Source organism: Lithobates pipiens, unplaced genomic scaffold, assembly GCF_037356315.1.
Source record: "Lithobates pipiens isolate NorthernLeopardFrog02 unplaced genomic scaffold, aLitPip1_a1.2 Scaffold_8, whole genome shotgun sequence".
Taxonomy (NCBI): domain Eukaryota; kingdom Metazoa; phylum Chordata; class Amphibia; order Anura; family Ranidae; genus Lithobates; species Lithobates pipiens.
The window spans coordinates 208290357-208306827 of record NW_027507903.1 but is presented as its reverse complement, the minus strand read 5'-3'; the positions used below and the strand labels follow the sequence as shown (position 1 = coordinate 208306827).

The 16471-nt window shown below is 44.5% G+C and overlaps 1 protein-coding gene across 7 annotated transcripts in view; it reads left to right on the top strand.

The window, feature by feature from the left end:
• The window catches only part of ST7 (suppression of tumorigenicity 7), a 249405-nt gene that overhangs the window by 167162 nt on the left and 65772 nt on the right, over window positions 1-16471 (top strand). For 5 of the 7 annotated variants that reach the window (XM_077471735.1, XM_077471737.1, XM_077471741.1 and 2 more), the window contains 3 exons: window positions 3381-3453; window positions 5836-5938; window positions 6756-6906. In XM_077471735.1, coding sequence (XP_077327861.1) covers window positions 3381-3453; window positions 5836-5938; window positions 6756-6906 — 327 coding nt within the window. The remainder of the gene's footprint in view (window positions 1-3380; window positions 3454-5835; window positions 5939-6755; window positions 6907-16471) is intronic. The other 2 variants (XM_077471736.1, XM_077471738.1) reach the window with 1 other exon arrangement.

Below are 16471 nucleotides of genomic sequence, written 5' to 3'. Positions count from 1 at the left end.
TAAGTTGTCCTTGGACAAGGTAGAGGAACTTCTGGGGGCAATTTACACAACCCTCGGTATTCAGGAGGACAAGAAGCCCCTGACCCTCCATGACCTAATGTACAAAGGCTTGGGGGAGCAAAAGAAAAGGGTCTTTCCAGTATACGATGTGGCAGGATCCTGAAAGGAAGCCCTTTTCTCGTTCTCTAAAGAGAAGGTTTCCATTTTAAGAAGACCCAACAGCCATTTGCAATAAAAGCCCCAAATTGCATGCCGCCGCTTCTTAGGTTTCTAGGCACACGGACTTGGCCTTCGAGGATATGGAGGCCCTGTCTGACATCATGGATAAGAGGATAGACTCGCTGATAAGGGGTACAGCTAAGGAGTCTATTCTATCCTCTTTTTAGATACTGTCCTAGACCGTACGGCAGACAAAAATAAGTCTTTCCCTCTCAAACGGAAAGTCCCGGCTCAGACTAAGAAAGGGATTTCGTCTGCAAAAGGGTAGGAAAACTTCAAAGCCAGAAGGTCAAAAGAAATCTTGGGGCCAAAAAGGTAGGGGCCGAGGAGGGGCGATTTTTCACCCTCCTGAAAAGCCCCGTAAGGAACAATGACTCCTTTGGTGCGGTAGAAGGAAGACTGGGGGCCTTCCTTCCGCAGTGGGAATATCCCCCCCAACCAATTCATCCTGGGGGGTCATAAGAAGTGGGTACCTCCTGGAGTTCACAAGACCTCCCCCCACAGAAATCCCTTGTCACACACCTTTCCAGTTGCATGACAAAGGCAGAGGCTCTGTTAGAGGCTCTAAGGGATCTAGAACAACAGAGGATAGTTCGCAGAGTTCCAAGGAGGGAAGAAGGAGAGGGATTCTATTCCCACGTTTTTGTGGTGAACAAACCCTCGGGGAAATTCAGACTAATTCTGAATTTAAAACCCCTAAACAGGTCAGTCACTTACAAGAGATTCCGCATGGAATCTATCTTTACAGTCAGAGCTCTGCTTCTGCACATTTGCTTCATGGTCTCGCTGGACCTGAAGGACGCATATTTACATGTTCCTATCGCAGAAACATCTCAGAGGTTTCTCCGGCTAGCTATAGACCTGGATGGAGTAATAGTGCATCTGCAGTTTCAGGCGCTGCCTTTCTGGCTATCCTCCTCGCCCTGCATTTTTACCATGGTCTTGGCGGAGGCCATAGCTTTCCTGCGACTCCAGGGAGTCTGTCATAGCGTACCTGGACGACCTGCTCCTATTTGCAGTATCCACAGAGAAGCTACTCAGGGACCTGGACCTAACAAAAAGGGTCCTAATAGGCTTGAGGTGGCCGCTGAACTTAGAAAAGTCCAGTCTGATCCCTTCACAGCGGATTATGTACCTTGGATACCTGCTGGACTCAACACAGTTGAGGGTGTTCCTTCCAAGGGAGAAATTCCTAAAACTGGACAGAGCGGTTGCCTCTCTACAGTGCAACCAGTGGGTCTCCAAGAGGTGTCTGATGTTGACTCTGGGCCTTCTAACTTCTACTATCCCAGCAGTGCAGTGGGCAGAACTGCACTTTCGTCCCCTGTAGACGTTTGTCCTAAGGGTATGGGATCACAGTCGGAGAGACCTAGACGCTCTAGTACATGTTCCTCACCACATAAAAAGATCTCTCTGGTGTTGGAGGAGGGTAGAGAACCTGTCGCAGGGACATCTGTGGTTCCTGCCAGTCTCTCGGATAGTAACCACGGACACAAGCGGCAGGGGCTGGGGGGCGCATCTGGGTTCCCTTCTGGCTCAGGGCTCCTGGGAAGGCAACGAAATAAAAAGGTCGTCCAATTGGAAGGAGCTGAAGACAGTGGGACTAGCCCTCAGGTTCTTCAGGGAAGAACTCCAGGGCCACCACGTCCAGGTACGGTCGGACAATTCTTCGGCTGTGGCCTATATAAACAAGCAGACGGCACAAGAAGCGGAGCCCTGATGGCCCTGGCAACAGACACTCTGAGCTGGGCCGAGTCCAACACTCTCTCTCTGCAATCTTTTTGAGAGGGGAAAGCAACGGTGTAGCGGACTTTCTCAGCTGAATGAGGATTTAGGGAGGGAGATTGGGTCCTCCACATATCCAAGAAATGGGGACCCCCGGAAGTGGACAAGGGATTATCCATAGCTACCCTGAAGAGTCGGGTATCATCACTTGGTGCTTATTTAGAAAGATCTCTGGCCACCGACTGATGGGCGGTCAGATTCTTTAGGGGCCTTGTCTAGATATAGACCGGTCGGAGGTCCTCCCTTTCCCAGTTGGGACCTATCCTTAGTTTTGCAGAGCCTAACGGGACCTCCCTTTGAGCCTTTAGACAAATGTTTGCTAAAGGATCTCACCCTAAAGACGTTATTTTTTGTTGCAGTAACAACTGCCAGGAGAGTCAGCCAGATTGAAGCTTTATCTATTAGACCTCCTTTTTGTGTTATTTTTGCAGACCGGATAGTTCTTAGTGCTGATCCGGCTTTTTTGCCCAAGGTGGCTTCAGGGTTTTACAGAAGCCAGGAGGTAGTTCTACCTTCATTTTGTCACAACCCCTCAGGTGAAGGGGAATGGAAATTTCATTTTCTGGATGTAAGGAGAAGTGTCCTACAATACCTGGAGCTGACTAGGTCAGTGAGGAAGTCAGACTCTATTTGTTTTATTTTCCGGTGCCAGAAAGGGTTGCAGAGCATCTCGTCACACTATTGCTAGATGGCTTGGGTCAACCATTGCACAGGCTTATACATTAGCAGGGAAAGAGATCCCTACGGGTATCAGGGCACACTCCACCAGAGCCATGGCACCGAGGCAGAGAGGGCTGGAGCAACGCCAGAACAAATCTGCAAGGCAGCAACATGGTCTAGCCACTCTACCTTTGTAAAGCATTACAGAGTGGACCTGGTGTTGGCAAGTGAGCAGACCTTTGGTCAGAAAGTTCTGCAAGCTGTAGTCCCACCCTAGTTGGTAAGTGCTTGCTTTATCCTCTCATAGTGGCTGTCCTGAATGACGATAAGGGAAAATTAAAGTTACGCTTACCGGTAACGTCTTTTCCTGTAGTCTTTCAGGACAGCCCTAGTTACCCACCCAAAGCTTTGGGGGGGTCTTGTAAAAGACCAGAACGCAGCATGATAATGATATTTGAGTGTATGTTTATTAACGTGTTCTTGTGTCTCCCCAGCTGGCCAGAGGTAATCTTGAAAGAACTGAGGTCAGGCATGGGGAGTAAGAATTTATAGGCTGGCACAGTGTTTCCTAGAGGAAGAGGAGGAGACTATCTCTCTTAGTGGTTGTCCTGAAATACTACAGGAAAAGACGTTACCAGTAAGCGTAACTTTAATTTTTTTTTTTTATGTGATTGAACTAGCCTTTTTATAACAGCAGTGTCTTCTTATCTCCACAGATATCAGTTTACCAAAATCTGCCACAATATGTTACACAGCTGCACTACTCAAAGCAAGAGCAGTATCAGACAAGTGAGTACTTTTACAATGCCAGTGCTTCAACTACGGTGAGCCTATATAATGTCCACAAAAGGTTCTCCTCTAAAAGTGTCAATTTTTTTAATTCTTAAAATTTAAATATTGCCAGGCTGACCTTGTCCACCTTGTGGAGTTGGTTTATAGAAGCTGAACTGTAATCTCATTAATGAGCCAGCATTGTGCAAGTACACTGATGGTTTAACCATCTATCAGCTAGATAGTATGCCTTCTGAAGATCTATGCCCACTGCAAATGGATGCTATCTGAGGGAATAGTAGGAAGCAGATCAGTCACATGCTATGTTAGAATTGCAACCTTATGTGTTCCTTCAGTTTCCCTACATTTCTAGTGTTGTGAAATGCCTGCTAGCTTATAGTTTAAATGACACATAATTTTATAAAGTGCAAACATGGGGCATGCACGGGGCAAACATGGGGCATAAGTGTAAGGCCGTTGGACCATAAAATCTGCATCAAAGAGGACATGTGTATACATTTACCTTGTATTCTGAAAAGAGAGGTCACACAAATACTTATAAGTATAACATTTATTAAAAGTATTAGCAGAAATAAATATTCAAAAATATACAAGAATATTAAAGATGCTGTTTCGTCATGGATTTCCCATCCTCTTTTTTTTTTTTTTTGCGGCATGGCCAACCAGGTTCAGACACATGCCTCATGGCAGCTCTGATGGGAGACTGAATGTTCCAAGTGATAACTGTAGTCTATGGACTTGTGTGTAAGGAATGGACAACCCCCAAGCTAACTCCCGTCAGCAGCTGTGCAGTTAGTCTGTATTGCCCTGTGATATCCATTTTTTTAACAAAGGTGAACTTTTTTGGAGTGCGTCTATCCAGCGTTCTATTTCTTCCATTACCTTTTAAGGACTTGGTCAGTTTGCAGTCACACATTCTTTTGGTATGAGTAACCAGATTTTGTCCTTGTATGACCCCTTAACCAGGCTACAAATTCAATATTAGAGATTTGTAAAACCACTAGACAACTTTAAGGAAATATGTAATATGCAATTTCTCCATTAAATTGTATGCATTTAAAACAGAACTGAAAGCAAGCATCATCATACATAAGAACTATTCCATCAGTAACATTTGTATGGCCATGTAAATGTAGCATAAATGTCATTGACTTGGTTTTCAAACCCACGCATTCTGAAATCAGAGGCTTGGTGATGCAACCTTTCTCCCTGCAGCCTATCTCTTGGTTCCTAACTAGCACAGTGCACCTGATATTCATTTATAAGGACTTAGAATATGGGCTGCTGGCAGGTAGGTTATCCAACCATTCAATCGCTGCTCAGCTGTGGGTTAGGAAATATGGGACAATTATTGTCTGCTATGAGGGCTTTGTATTCTTCTCAGGAGGAATAAAGGGAGTTGGAAAGAGTCTTCTTAAGGTATTAGTTCTTTTTCACTTTAAATATTTTCTTCTAGAATTATTTAATTTTATAGAGTAATTCCAGATTGTTAAAAAGAGATTAATATATGACTAAGCCCCGGTGGGTGGGATGAAATGCATCAGGGCGTGTGGTTTGGTGGAGACACGTGGGCTGACGCTGCTCCGTATCGCCTATTCATCTTGGCTGGTTGGGTGTAGGGGAGATCCTTTCCTCACTGAAAATTAATATAAGTTTGTATTCTTCTTGAAAGTACTGTATATCGTGGTACTTGCCTAGAAATTCACAGTAGGTTTGCGGTTCTGAAAATGACTTACCTATTTTATGAAATGCCCAGTTATCTGCTGTAGAATAACTGAAGTGAATTTAGAATAGCTACCACTATGAATTAGCAAACAAACTTTTAATAGAGAAATCTTTTTGGTTTTGTAATATCAATTTAATGTGTTCATTTTTGGGATCACTGAATACCTTTCACCAAGATTATATATGTAAACAATTTTGTTTTGCTTTTTTTTTTTTTTACAGTACCTGCAACATCTTTCCTCCCTACACAGCGACTCCAGCTTGGGAGGGCAGAGCAATGGTTCTCACAGCTTTCCCTGTGGTGTCTGCCTGCCAACTACAGCTCTGGAGTTTGCCGTGAGGTGAGAAAGAGATTGCATGGTCTGGTTAATTTCCAGTATAGTAGGATAGATCCTGTACCAGTGTCACCAGTTAGATGGAATTTATGCTGGAATGGAAGAGTATATCAGCCCTAATATATGTGATGACTTTGTTCCAAGTTTCTATTTCCCTTTTGAAAAGGACAATGGAGAGTCTAGTTCAGATTAAACAGCTGTTGTGGCCAGTTAATCCTTGTGTACTTTATACTGAACAATATTTATTAAAGCCCAGAGTAACATACTTTGTGTCACATATGTCATTTTAACACCTTTTTGTTGGTCTTGTCTTTTACAGATTTTCTCCAGAAGCTGCTTCTCGACGAGGGCTGAGCACAGCAGAAATGAACGCTGTAGAGGCTATTCACAGAGCAGTGGAGTTTAACCCACATGTGCCAAAAGTATGTCTGCTTGGCAATTCATTATGTCCTGACAGAAGATTGTTACAATCCATAGTTCCATCTAAAAAGCTAGTGCTGTAAATGGTGTTTTTATATACTACCCTCACAAATGTTGATTAACAATGCTGCATACTACATAATTTTTCCTTTTTTCTGATGACTGTGTACACCAAAATTAAAGATTTGAGTGTGCAGCCAACTCCTCCTGGGACATTTTCCCTCTGGGTAAATTCTCAGTATAATTTTTAATTTTTATTGGAATTGTCCAAGGTCTGTATATCACATAGAACACTATGATTTATTTAGTTGTGCAAAATACAGGTTAGGGCTTGTCCACACTAGAGTGTATCCTTGACCTGTGGTTCCTCTGCTTAGCTGCACCTGCAACTTTGGCAGTAGAACTTTGTCTAAAGTATAGATGGTGTCAAAGAAACACTATAAAAACCACCACCAACCTTCAGAAGGGTTATCTACCGCTCTCAAAAGATTCTCCATTATAAAACTAGAGATATGGGGTTTTTTTTCACTAAAGGAAAATCCACTTTGCACTGCAAGTGCACTTGGACGTAAAGTCGCTGTAGATCCGAGGGGGACATGAAAGGAAAATAACAGCATTTTAGCTTGCACATGATTGAATGATATAATCAGCAGAGCCTCCACTCGTTTCAAATCTACCCCTTAGATTTAGAGTGACTGTACTTACAAGTGCACTTTCAGTGCAAAGTGGATTCGCCTTTTGTAAATAACCCCCATGGTTTTTAACAATGTAAGTCAAGCTTGTGATTCATATCTACTTACATTTTCTTTTATTCCACAGTATCTTCTTGAAATGAAGAGTTTAATATTACCCCCTGAACACATTCTGAAGAGAGGGGACAGTGAAGCAATAGCATATGCTTTCTTTCACCTTCAACACTGGAAAAGGGTAGAGGGAGCCTTAAACCTCTTACATTGTACGTGGGAAGGGAGTAAGTATTTTGCTTTTTCCTAGAACATATTGAATAGAGAATGGTGGAGCAATGCTGGCATCTTCTAAGATCTGTTCTCTTATATAAACTCCATTGTACAGATCTCTGTAAATTTGGTATTATTTCTGTGTGGAGCTAAACAAACATTACTAGACCTCTTGGGCCCTAGATTTTGGGAGCATGGAGCCTCTGTCTCAAACACAGCATTCTCTTGCATGACATGCTGTTTCATGGGTGAGACTAAGACAGCTGCTGGACTTCATTGTTCCATAAAATGGTGAATGGGAGCATCCATTTCAACCACTATTTTGAATGTTGTATTTCTTGAAGGCATTATAAACCTTCCTAATGGCATCTTGTTTCTTTTCATACATCGGAGGACACGGAGCCATAGTAGTTACTATATGGGTTAATTGGCCACCAATAGGTGATGGACACTGGCACGCCCTGAGACCAGAAGTGCACTCATTATATAACCCCTCCCTTTACCGGGAGTACCTCAGTTTTTTTGCCAGTGTCTAAGGTGTTGGTCACGAGTAAAGATGTGCTGAGCTCCACTGGAAGCAATCCTTGCGGGGGCTAGCCATGCTGACCGGATCTGTTCAGTGTCCTTTAATGGGCCTAAGGAATGGTAACCGGGCCTCGTGTCCGAAGAAACAAGGTTTTGCTTGTGAATGCTTCTCTTTTTAGAGAGCTGGACCCTGGGATCCAGTACTTTTTGGTAGTAAGGCTATAAAGTTTTTACTGGCAGGGTGCTGTTGTAGGTCCAAGATTATGGGTAGCCTCTAGGTTCCCCTGTTCCTAAGGTTTCGGAGCCCACCGTGAAGCGTAACGATTGGGTTTATCTCAGATAACCCTGCAGCGGGAAGGTAAGTGGAGATTTCTAAGAAATATCTTTGGATTTTCTTATGAATTTCTCCTTTAAGTTTTTTTTTTTTCTCTTTTTTTCTTTCCACGTCAGAGGTCCTGTGCTAGAGACTCATTCATATTGCATCTCATTTTTATCTCAGCACCGTATCTCATCATCGTGGTTTATAATTCTTATTTTCTCTGTTCTTTATTAATTAATCCATCAAAAATTACAAACCTTCCTAGAGCATATCTAAACATCAACGACCTACCTAGATTATTTATCCCTTACCCACCCTACCCCTACCCATCCTGAGCCCCCCCCCATCCCCCCCCCCCTCCAGAACCCTCCCAAACGCCCAAGTGCACAGAGACATCAGTATGCTACCACTAAATCACCTATTCCTTCTAGTCTATAGGGTATCCCATCTCAGTTATCCATGGGGTCCATATTCCCTTCCACTCTCTAAAATTTCCTCTCCTTACGTACAATGTCTTCTCTTTCCAAACTAGTTCGTTAATACTTTGGGTCCATTCTCCTACTGTAGGGGCTCTTTCAGCTTGCCATCTCTGCGCGATCAATCTGCGTGCCTGAAACAGGCATCGTACCACTGCCACTGTGGTATATTTCCCTTCTCTCGGCTCCTGCCTACATCCCAACACGCACAAAATCGGGTCCATTGCCATTTCTAACCCAAAGATCCTATTAATACTCGCCAACACTTCTCTCCAATAGCGAAAGTGCTTCGGGCAGCGCCACACCATGTGTAGAAGATCTCCCTGTCCCCGACATCTAGGGCATCTGTCGTCTATTCTCCTACCAAACTGACGTAATCTTTTAGGCGTATAATAAGCCCTGTGCACCAGCATCAATTGTGAGATCTTTTGGGAAGGGGAGATCGAGGTCACTGGCCCTAATTCCATTATTCTCCTCCACTGCGTATCTAATATTTCCCCTATGTCCTCTTCCCATTTCCTCTTCAGATTCGGATAATCAATTTCCTGATTAGAATTCATACCTAACTGTTTGTAAATTCCTGAGATGGACCCCTTTGCTCTATCTGAGGTGAGCAACTTCCGAAGTAGAGGTATTTTATCCCACTGTGGCGTATTTCCCCCAAACTGTGCTGCTAAGGCATGTCTCACCTGCAGATAGCTGAAAAATGAGTGTTGTGGTATATCATATACTTTTTTTAAATCCGAGAATGTCCTTAAGACCCCTCCATCATAGAGATGGATCAGTTTAGTTATACCCTTCCTTTCCCATGATTTAATCTTACCGATAATAAATATTTCAGGTAAGTTTTTGTTGTCCCAGAGAGGTGTAGATTCTAACAGCCCTGAAAAGCCCATTTTTAATTTCACTGCTTTCCAAACCTTACCTAACATTTTAGTTATCGAGTTGTTGTGCTGAAAGGAGTCAGCCTCCAGGACCTCAGCTATAAACTCATGTCTGGCTCCTATCATTCTAATCCCTCCTTTTAGCTTTCTTCCCTGCTCCGAGTCGTAGCCCGCCAGATGCTGCATCTGCGCCGCCAGGTAGTAATTCCTAGGTTGTGGAACCGCCAGGCCTCCTCTATCTATTGGCATCTGCAGCGTCTGGAGTCGTATCCGGGCCGTGCCTTTCTTTCAGATAAGTTCCCGAAAAAGGGTCTCCAATTTCTTAAACCATTTTTTACATATCCATACCGGCGCATTATGCAAAACATACAGCAGCTGTGGCAGCCAAATCATCTTGATCAGGCTGCAACGACCCATTACTGAAAGCGGGAGTTTACTCCAGACGTCGCATTTGCGCTTAAATTTATGCAGAAGAGGAATTCAATTTTTATTGATATATTGATCAGGGTTCAATGTCAAATATATACCGAGGTACTTCAACGCATCTACCTCTCTTACCCTTATCCCCGGTAGCGGGACTGCGGCATCCAGGGGGTCGACTCGGAGCAGCTCGGATTTCGCCCAATTAATAGCCAGCCCTGAAAAATTTCCAAAACCTTCTACTAAGGTAACTGCCTGCGCCAGAGATGGTCCGGTATCTCCCAGGAACAGTAACACATCATCTGCGTATAAAGCGATCTTTTCCTGTCTCTCTCCTCTTCTTTGAAATCCCCTGATCCCAGAATTGGCCCTAATAGCTATGGCTAATGGCTCTATGGCCAACGCAAAGAGCAGAGGGGACAGGGGACAACCTTGCCTTGTCCCTCTGCTCATTTCAATCTTTTCTGAATACCTACCATTGGCCCTTACCCTGGCGCTAGGGGCGTTGTACATCTTTTTAATCCAGCCAATAAAGGTGGGGCCCATTCCTACTTTCTCCAACACCCGCCACAGAAAGTTCCACTCTAGGCTGTCAAAAGCTTTTGTTACATCCAGAGACATTATGGCCCTCGCCCCTACATTCTCTGCTGGGATCTGCATATTTAGGAAGGTTCTTCTGATGTTCGTACTGGTGGATCTTCCCATAATAAACCCCGTTTGATCTGGGTGTACTAACTTTGTCATGAATTGATTCAACCTATTTGAAAGTACTTTAGCTAAGATTTTTTCATCCGCATTCAGTAGTGATATTGGCCTGTACGAGGCTACTTCCAGCGGGTCCTTATCCGTTTTGGGGATCACTATAATCGTTGCCTCTGTCATTGATGCAGGTAAATGTCTCCCTTCCGCTGAGTCTATTAAAGTTTTATGCAACTCAGGGAGTAGCAGTTCTCCATGATATTTATAAATTTCTACCGGGAGCCCGTCCGGGCCGGGGGCCTTATGATTTGGCATCCCAGCCACTGCCTGTTGTAGCTCACTAATGGTTATCGGGGCATCTAAGATTTCCCGTTCCTCCCGAGTAAGAGTCACCATTTCTAGATTTTCCAGGAAACTATCCATTGCCCCTTCCTCCCCTGAGCCTTGTGACTGGTACAGCTCCCTGTAGTAATTTCCAAAAATTTCTACTATCTCCTCACCCTTGCATGATGTCACCCCATTTAAATTTCTAATACTTGAAATGAGTGAGGGGGAAGAGTTTGTCTTAACCAACTGTGCAAGCAATCTTCCCACCCCCTCCCCTTCTCCAAAATAGCGCTGTTTCACAAGTATTCGTTTACTCTCTTCTTTTTTTACAATCGCTATTTTATAACCTTGTTGTTTAACCAAATTTTTTGATTTTCTGGGGTTGGGTCCATGACATAGGCATTCTCTGCTTCTAAGAGTTCCTTCCTAATATTCTCCTCCCATAGTCTGGATTTTCTCTTCATTCTTGCTACCTGTTGGATCAAAATGCCCCTAATAAACGCCTTTAGGGTATCCCAGATCACACTCATTGGCGCCGTGCCCGCATTAAGGCTTATAAACTCTCTTAATCTTAGTTTAACTTCCACTTCGTCCTTCATGAGTTCCAGCCAAAAAGGACTAATCTTCCAACACCCTTGAATTTTTTTGATCCCCGTATTAAGCACGACCCTCACCAAAGAGTGGTCTGAGATCCCTCTTGGCATATATTCTATCTCCCTTATGTTTTGTGCCATTTCCACATTTCCTATAACCATATCTATCCTAGAAAGGGTACCATGCGATCCTGACAAGCAAGAGTTTTGTTTAACTCTCGGATGCTTCTCTCTCCAAAGGTCCTTCAAACCTATTTCATTCAGGAAGCAGCTCAGCCTGGTTTCACCTAAGTCCCCGGGCCGCACCTTAGGGGGGAACCTATCATAGTTTACATCCAGGACTTCATTGAAGTCTCCCATCGCGATAATTGGGATGTCTTCTTTATCCCCAATAAATTCCATCAGTTTGTACATAACTTCCATTTTAAACGGTGGGGGTATATATATATTTGCCAGAATACAGCTACTGCCCTCAAGTTTACCATACAGGAAAACATATCGACCCAGCTCATCTATGCTGACCTGGTTGCAGGAGAAGCTCACCCCCTCCTTTTATTATCACGCTTACCCCCCTTGAATAGGAGGAGTATACTGAGTGGTATTGTTGTTGATATTTCCTGTTATTTAACAGTGATTTAGACATATTGGTTAGGTGGGTCTCCTGCAAACAAGCCAGTCCAATATCAAATCTCTCCAACATAGCAAAAACTATCGCTTTTTTTACCGGGGTGCCCAAGCCCCTCACGTTCCAAGACCCGATGTTAATAGATTTACCCTGCATCAAATTTACCATCGATTATAAAAAAAAGACAAGCCAACAAGCAGAGAACGCCACACAGCTAAACAAAGAGCGACTACGTGGTGCTTATAAAATATAAAGTCTACTGGGATACCTATCTTCATTAAATGCACCCGCCCAAATATCATAATCCGTTGGTATTTCCCAACTTTGTACATTAGTAACTCGCAATTAAATTTAACCCTAAAAAATATCTTGTAATAGTGCTTTGTGTTTGTGTTCTTTCTCTCTTGTGCATTTATCCTGCCACTTTCATATTTTCCCTTCACATATTTACTCTCTTGTGTGGTTATCGTGCTATTTTCAAATTTTACCTTCACGTGTTTACTTTTTTCTAAAATTTTACCCACCCCCCTCCAACCCTCCCAACCCAACCCCCCCAAACCCTCCTCCCTCCCCCAACCCTCCTTCCCGCCTATTTAATACCAAACCCTCCCATCCTTCCCCCCCACCTAACAAGGTGCTCCCTACGGGAGTTTAACGTGACCAATCCATCCATAACCCTCCTCACACCCTATCTCACAGACACCGCCACAGTGGTTCCCCCCCCCCCCCCCATCCTGCAAATTCTTAACTACGGTATCCAACCAAGAATTTATCAAAACCGCTTACAGTCGCCCTCCTTCACTGTCTCCCCTCCCTTTCCCCTCGGCTACTCCGTAAAGACTCCTTATTATCCTCCAGCCATTGCGATGCTCCAGCTGCCGAGTCAAAGATCTGTACCCCAGCCGGGGTTACCACTCGCAGTCTTGCTGGATATAAAAGAGCATATGTTAGATTATATGACTGAAAAGTAGCTTTAATTGTCCGAAATTCCGCTCTACGTCTCTGCAAGTCGGGAGAGTAGTCTGGATAAAGAGAAATCCTTGATCCATTAAAGGAAATGTCCCCCATCTCCCTTGCCTTACGCATTAATGTCACCTTATCCTTGTAATTAAAAAACTTCAGCAGCAGGGGTCTGGGACGCCCCCCAGGCGGTGGTATTCTAAAGGGATACCGGTGAGCTCGTTCTATCGAAAAGAAAGGTGAAAAGCCTTCCTTTCCGAACTTGTCTAGTAACCATGACTCCAAAAATTTTATAGCGTCAGGACCTTCGCTTTTCTCGGGTAGCCCCAGCAGCCTAATGTTAACCCGGCGTGACCTATTTTCTAACTCATCCATTTTAGTAGCGTAACTGTCCAAGTTCTTTTGCATATTCTTAACCGTATGCTGTATTGGATTTAAATCGTCCTCCAGCTGACTTATTCTTACTTCCAGCTCCGCTGTTCTTTCAACTACTTTCTGGATGTCTTGTCGCACTAACAGTATATCCTCCTTCATTCCTGTTAGCTGAGCTGCCAGGTCTCCCAGGGATTGTTGACATGCGTTAACCGCCTGTAATACATCCTTCAATGTTGGGGCCTCCTCCTCTTGCGGCCTACCAGGCCTATCAGACTCCAAATCTCCTTGGGCGCCCCCCATGTTCTTTTTACTCTTGCCCTCAGGAACTAGCATGGTCAGTGAGGCCGCTTGGCCTTGGCTTTTTCTGTCAGCAGGACCCCCGATATGAGATTTGGTTTGTGCCGTCTGTACCCTTTTTACTGGTGTTTGGTCTGGGGTATGTACTGGAGTATGCACAAACCGTTCTAATTTTGCCGCGGCTGAACTTGCTGCCTGAATACTTTTTTCTTTTTCTTTAGAGGAGCGGAGATGTTGTGTCCCCAGCCCCTCATGCTGCAACTGTTCCTCCCCGCGTCGCCTAGACATTTTAAGTTATATAGGCCGTTGCCCCAAGATAGAGCAGGGAAAATGGAGACCCAGTGCCAAGACCTCCCAGACAAACCCCCAGCTCCTTACTATACACAGGAGAGAAAACAAAAAAAAAAAAAAATAATTTTTATCCCACAGGCCACTACCTACTGAAGCCCACCCCCAAGAAATAACCTGATCTCTCGTCCTTTCCTATCTCCCTATCCTTCCTTTTTACCCCCCTATCTTTCCCTTACCGATCCCTTCCCTACCCCCACCTCCCCGCCCCCTTTCTCCCCCAGTATTTATTTAAAACGTTTCTGGCTGTGTCCACCATTTGCTGCATCCGGAAGTCATTTAAATAATAGTGAACATGCCATTATGCAGTTATATTTAAGATATCAATAAAGTATCATTCAGGAGGTTTGAGAAAAAAAAAAAAAAAGGAAAAAAATATATATATTCTTGTCATCCTCAAGGAAACAGATCTAATAGCAGTTCGATAAATGGCATTATAGGCTGTATATGCTTTCCATCCTATCAGCGAGGGATACATAGCAAGACATGAAAAACAGGAAGGGTGTAGATTGCATCCTGCTGACTTAACTTCTATATGCCAGATGGAGAACGGGAAAGACAGGTATCATGATCTTTTTAACCAATCACAGTCACAATCAATACACTAAGCTTGGCTCCTCTCCTCTCGTCAAGAGGGGCTATTCCTCAGCTATTTTCCCCCACTGGGGGTACTCACAGATACCGTAGGCTGGGGAAGTGCCGGCGTCTGAGTATTGCCTAAGCTGGTCTCACTGTATCTTCGGCCGTTAGCGGCCGGCGCATACAACCGCGCCTTCACTCCTGCGATATCCCGGAAATCCTCGGCCGGGCTCGTCATGCATCTAGAAATCTTCGGCCGCTTTCGGCCGGCTACGATCTGTGCCGACGCTTCCGACCTCCTGTTCTTCGGACCACGCTTCTCCCTTAGCTGTTCGTCGAGTCCTCCAGCGTGTGGCACTCGGAGACAGGGCGAGGAGGAGACAGCGCAGCGGTGTCTCACTCACCTCAGCCTAACCACATCCTCCCGTTCACACCACGCCCCACACACATCCGGTCACCTCCCCACCAGCCCAAATCATTTCTAATGTAGAAGGGCCTCCTTTAAGTTTATAATGTTGTCAAGCCTATGTGTCACCACTGAGGGCTGTATTGAGGACTCACCGCCTTATGCTGGAAACGGAGCTATGTCAGGAGCCATAATTTCCTCTCCTCCGGCCAAAAGTAGCCAGATCCTCCGGTAACAAAGAGAGGGGGGGACCAGATCCTACTGCGCCCCCCATCTTGAAATTAACCCCTTCGGGGCAATTGTATGCTGAAAGCATTCTTTTTTGAAAAAAAAAACAGCTCACGTGGCCACTCAGCGGGGGTTTTTACACCCCTCCCCCACCGCCATGTCAGCTGTTTTCTGGGCGCCTGAAGTCCATTGCTCACGCGGGAAAATGCTTTTTTTTTTAAACGGGGGGGGGGGCGTAATCGGGGCGGGGCTAACTGCGTCAGACGCCAGCTGCGCGTGGAGGAAGTTTTTAAAGCACTGTGTGTGTGGCTGCTGCTGGCTGTGAAGGGACACATGAGCAGGAGGTGGCATACATCAGCTTTGGTGGCACAGGCATTTCCCTTTGACACATTACTTTACCAGGCTAGGTATTAATAGCAGCTTATAGCACTGGACTATAACCTAGCAGTGTACATTCTTTTTGGTAGTGCCGCTGCTTTTGTGCTTCAGGCTAGGGTTAATCGTTTCACAACAAACTAAATCAATTTCCAAAAGAATGTTATCCTCCTCTGAGAGTGATGCGGCCAGTCAGATTGAGCCATTAGGGGAGACTGTTGTTGCAGCTGTGCTGGACACTTCAGTCCCTATATATATCACACAGGATGTTTTTTCTTCTACTATTTATAATTTGGAAAAGAAGATTGATGCTGTGATCACTCTCCATAGTGGGTCTAAACGTAGTAGATCCCCATCTAGTGCTCAGGACCCTCTTATTGAGGTGTAAGGGGCAGGGGATCAGGAAGATCATCTAAGAGATTTGGAAGATACTAATATATTCTCTTCTGAGTAGCCTAATATAGAGGGAGTAACATCACAAGACAGGTTGCTTGAACACTCTTACTAAATTGGTTCGTTCAACCTTTTTGCTGCCTGCCACGCAGGCTCTTGATGAACCCACCTCTAGTTTGGGATCACTAAAACCTCCCCCACCTGGGTTTACCTTTGCTATTCATTCATGGCTAAAAAAGATTATATATTCTGAATGGGAACATCCGGATATGTCTATAATAATGGCCAAATGCTGTCCGTTCCAATTGCTTGACATGTTATAAGATGACAAGGGCAGATTTATATTTCTCAAAGGAACATCTCTTGACACCTCTAATGGCAAATCCTCCCTCCCATACGCTGCTCTCCGTTCTATTAAAACTGAACTATAGACTATTCTTCTTAAGTGGAGAACCCTAAACCCCAAAGGCAAAGACTCCTTTTTTTTTTTTTTTTTTGTTTTTTTTTTTTTCACCTCCCCACAACAAATACTCAAGAATAGATGATTTTTTCCTCACCCAAAAGGATCTCCCCTTTCTCCACCACACCTCTATTGATCCCATGTTCCTTTCAGACCACCACCCGATATCTCTGACTATCTCCCTCCCCGAATTGAATAACCCTACTCGGATATGGAGATTGGATCCCTCCCTACTCATGGACCCAACCATCCTTGAAACCGTTAAATTACGCATTCAACAATACTTTGCA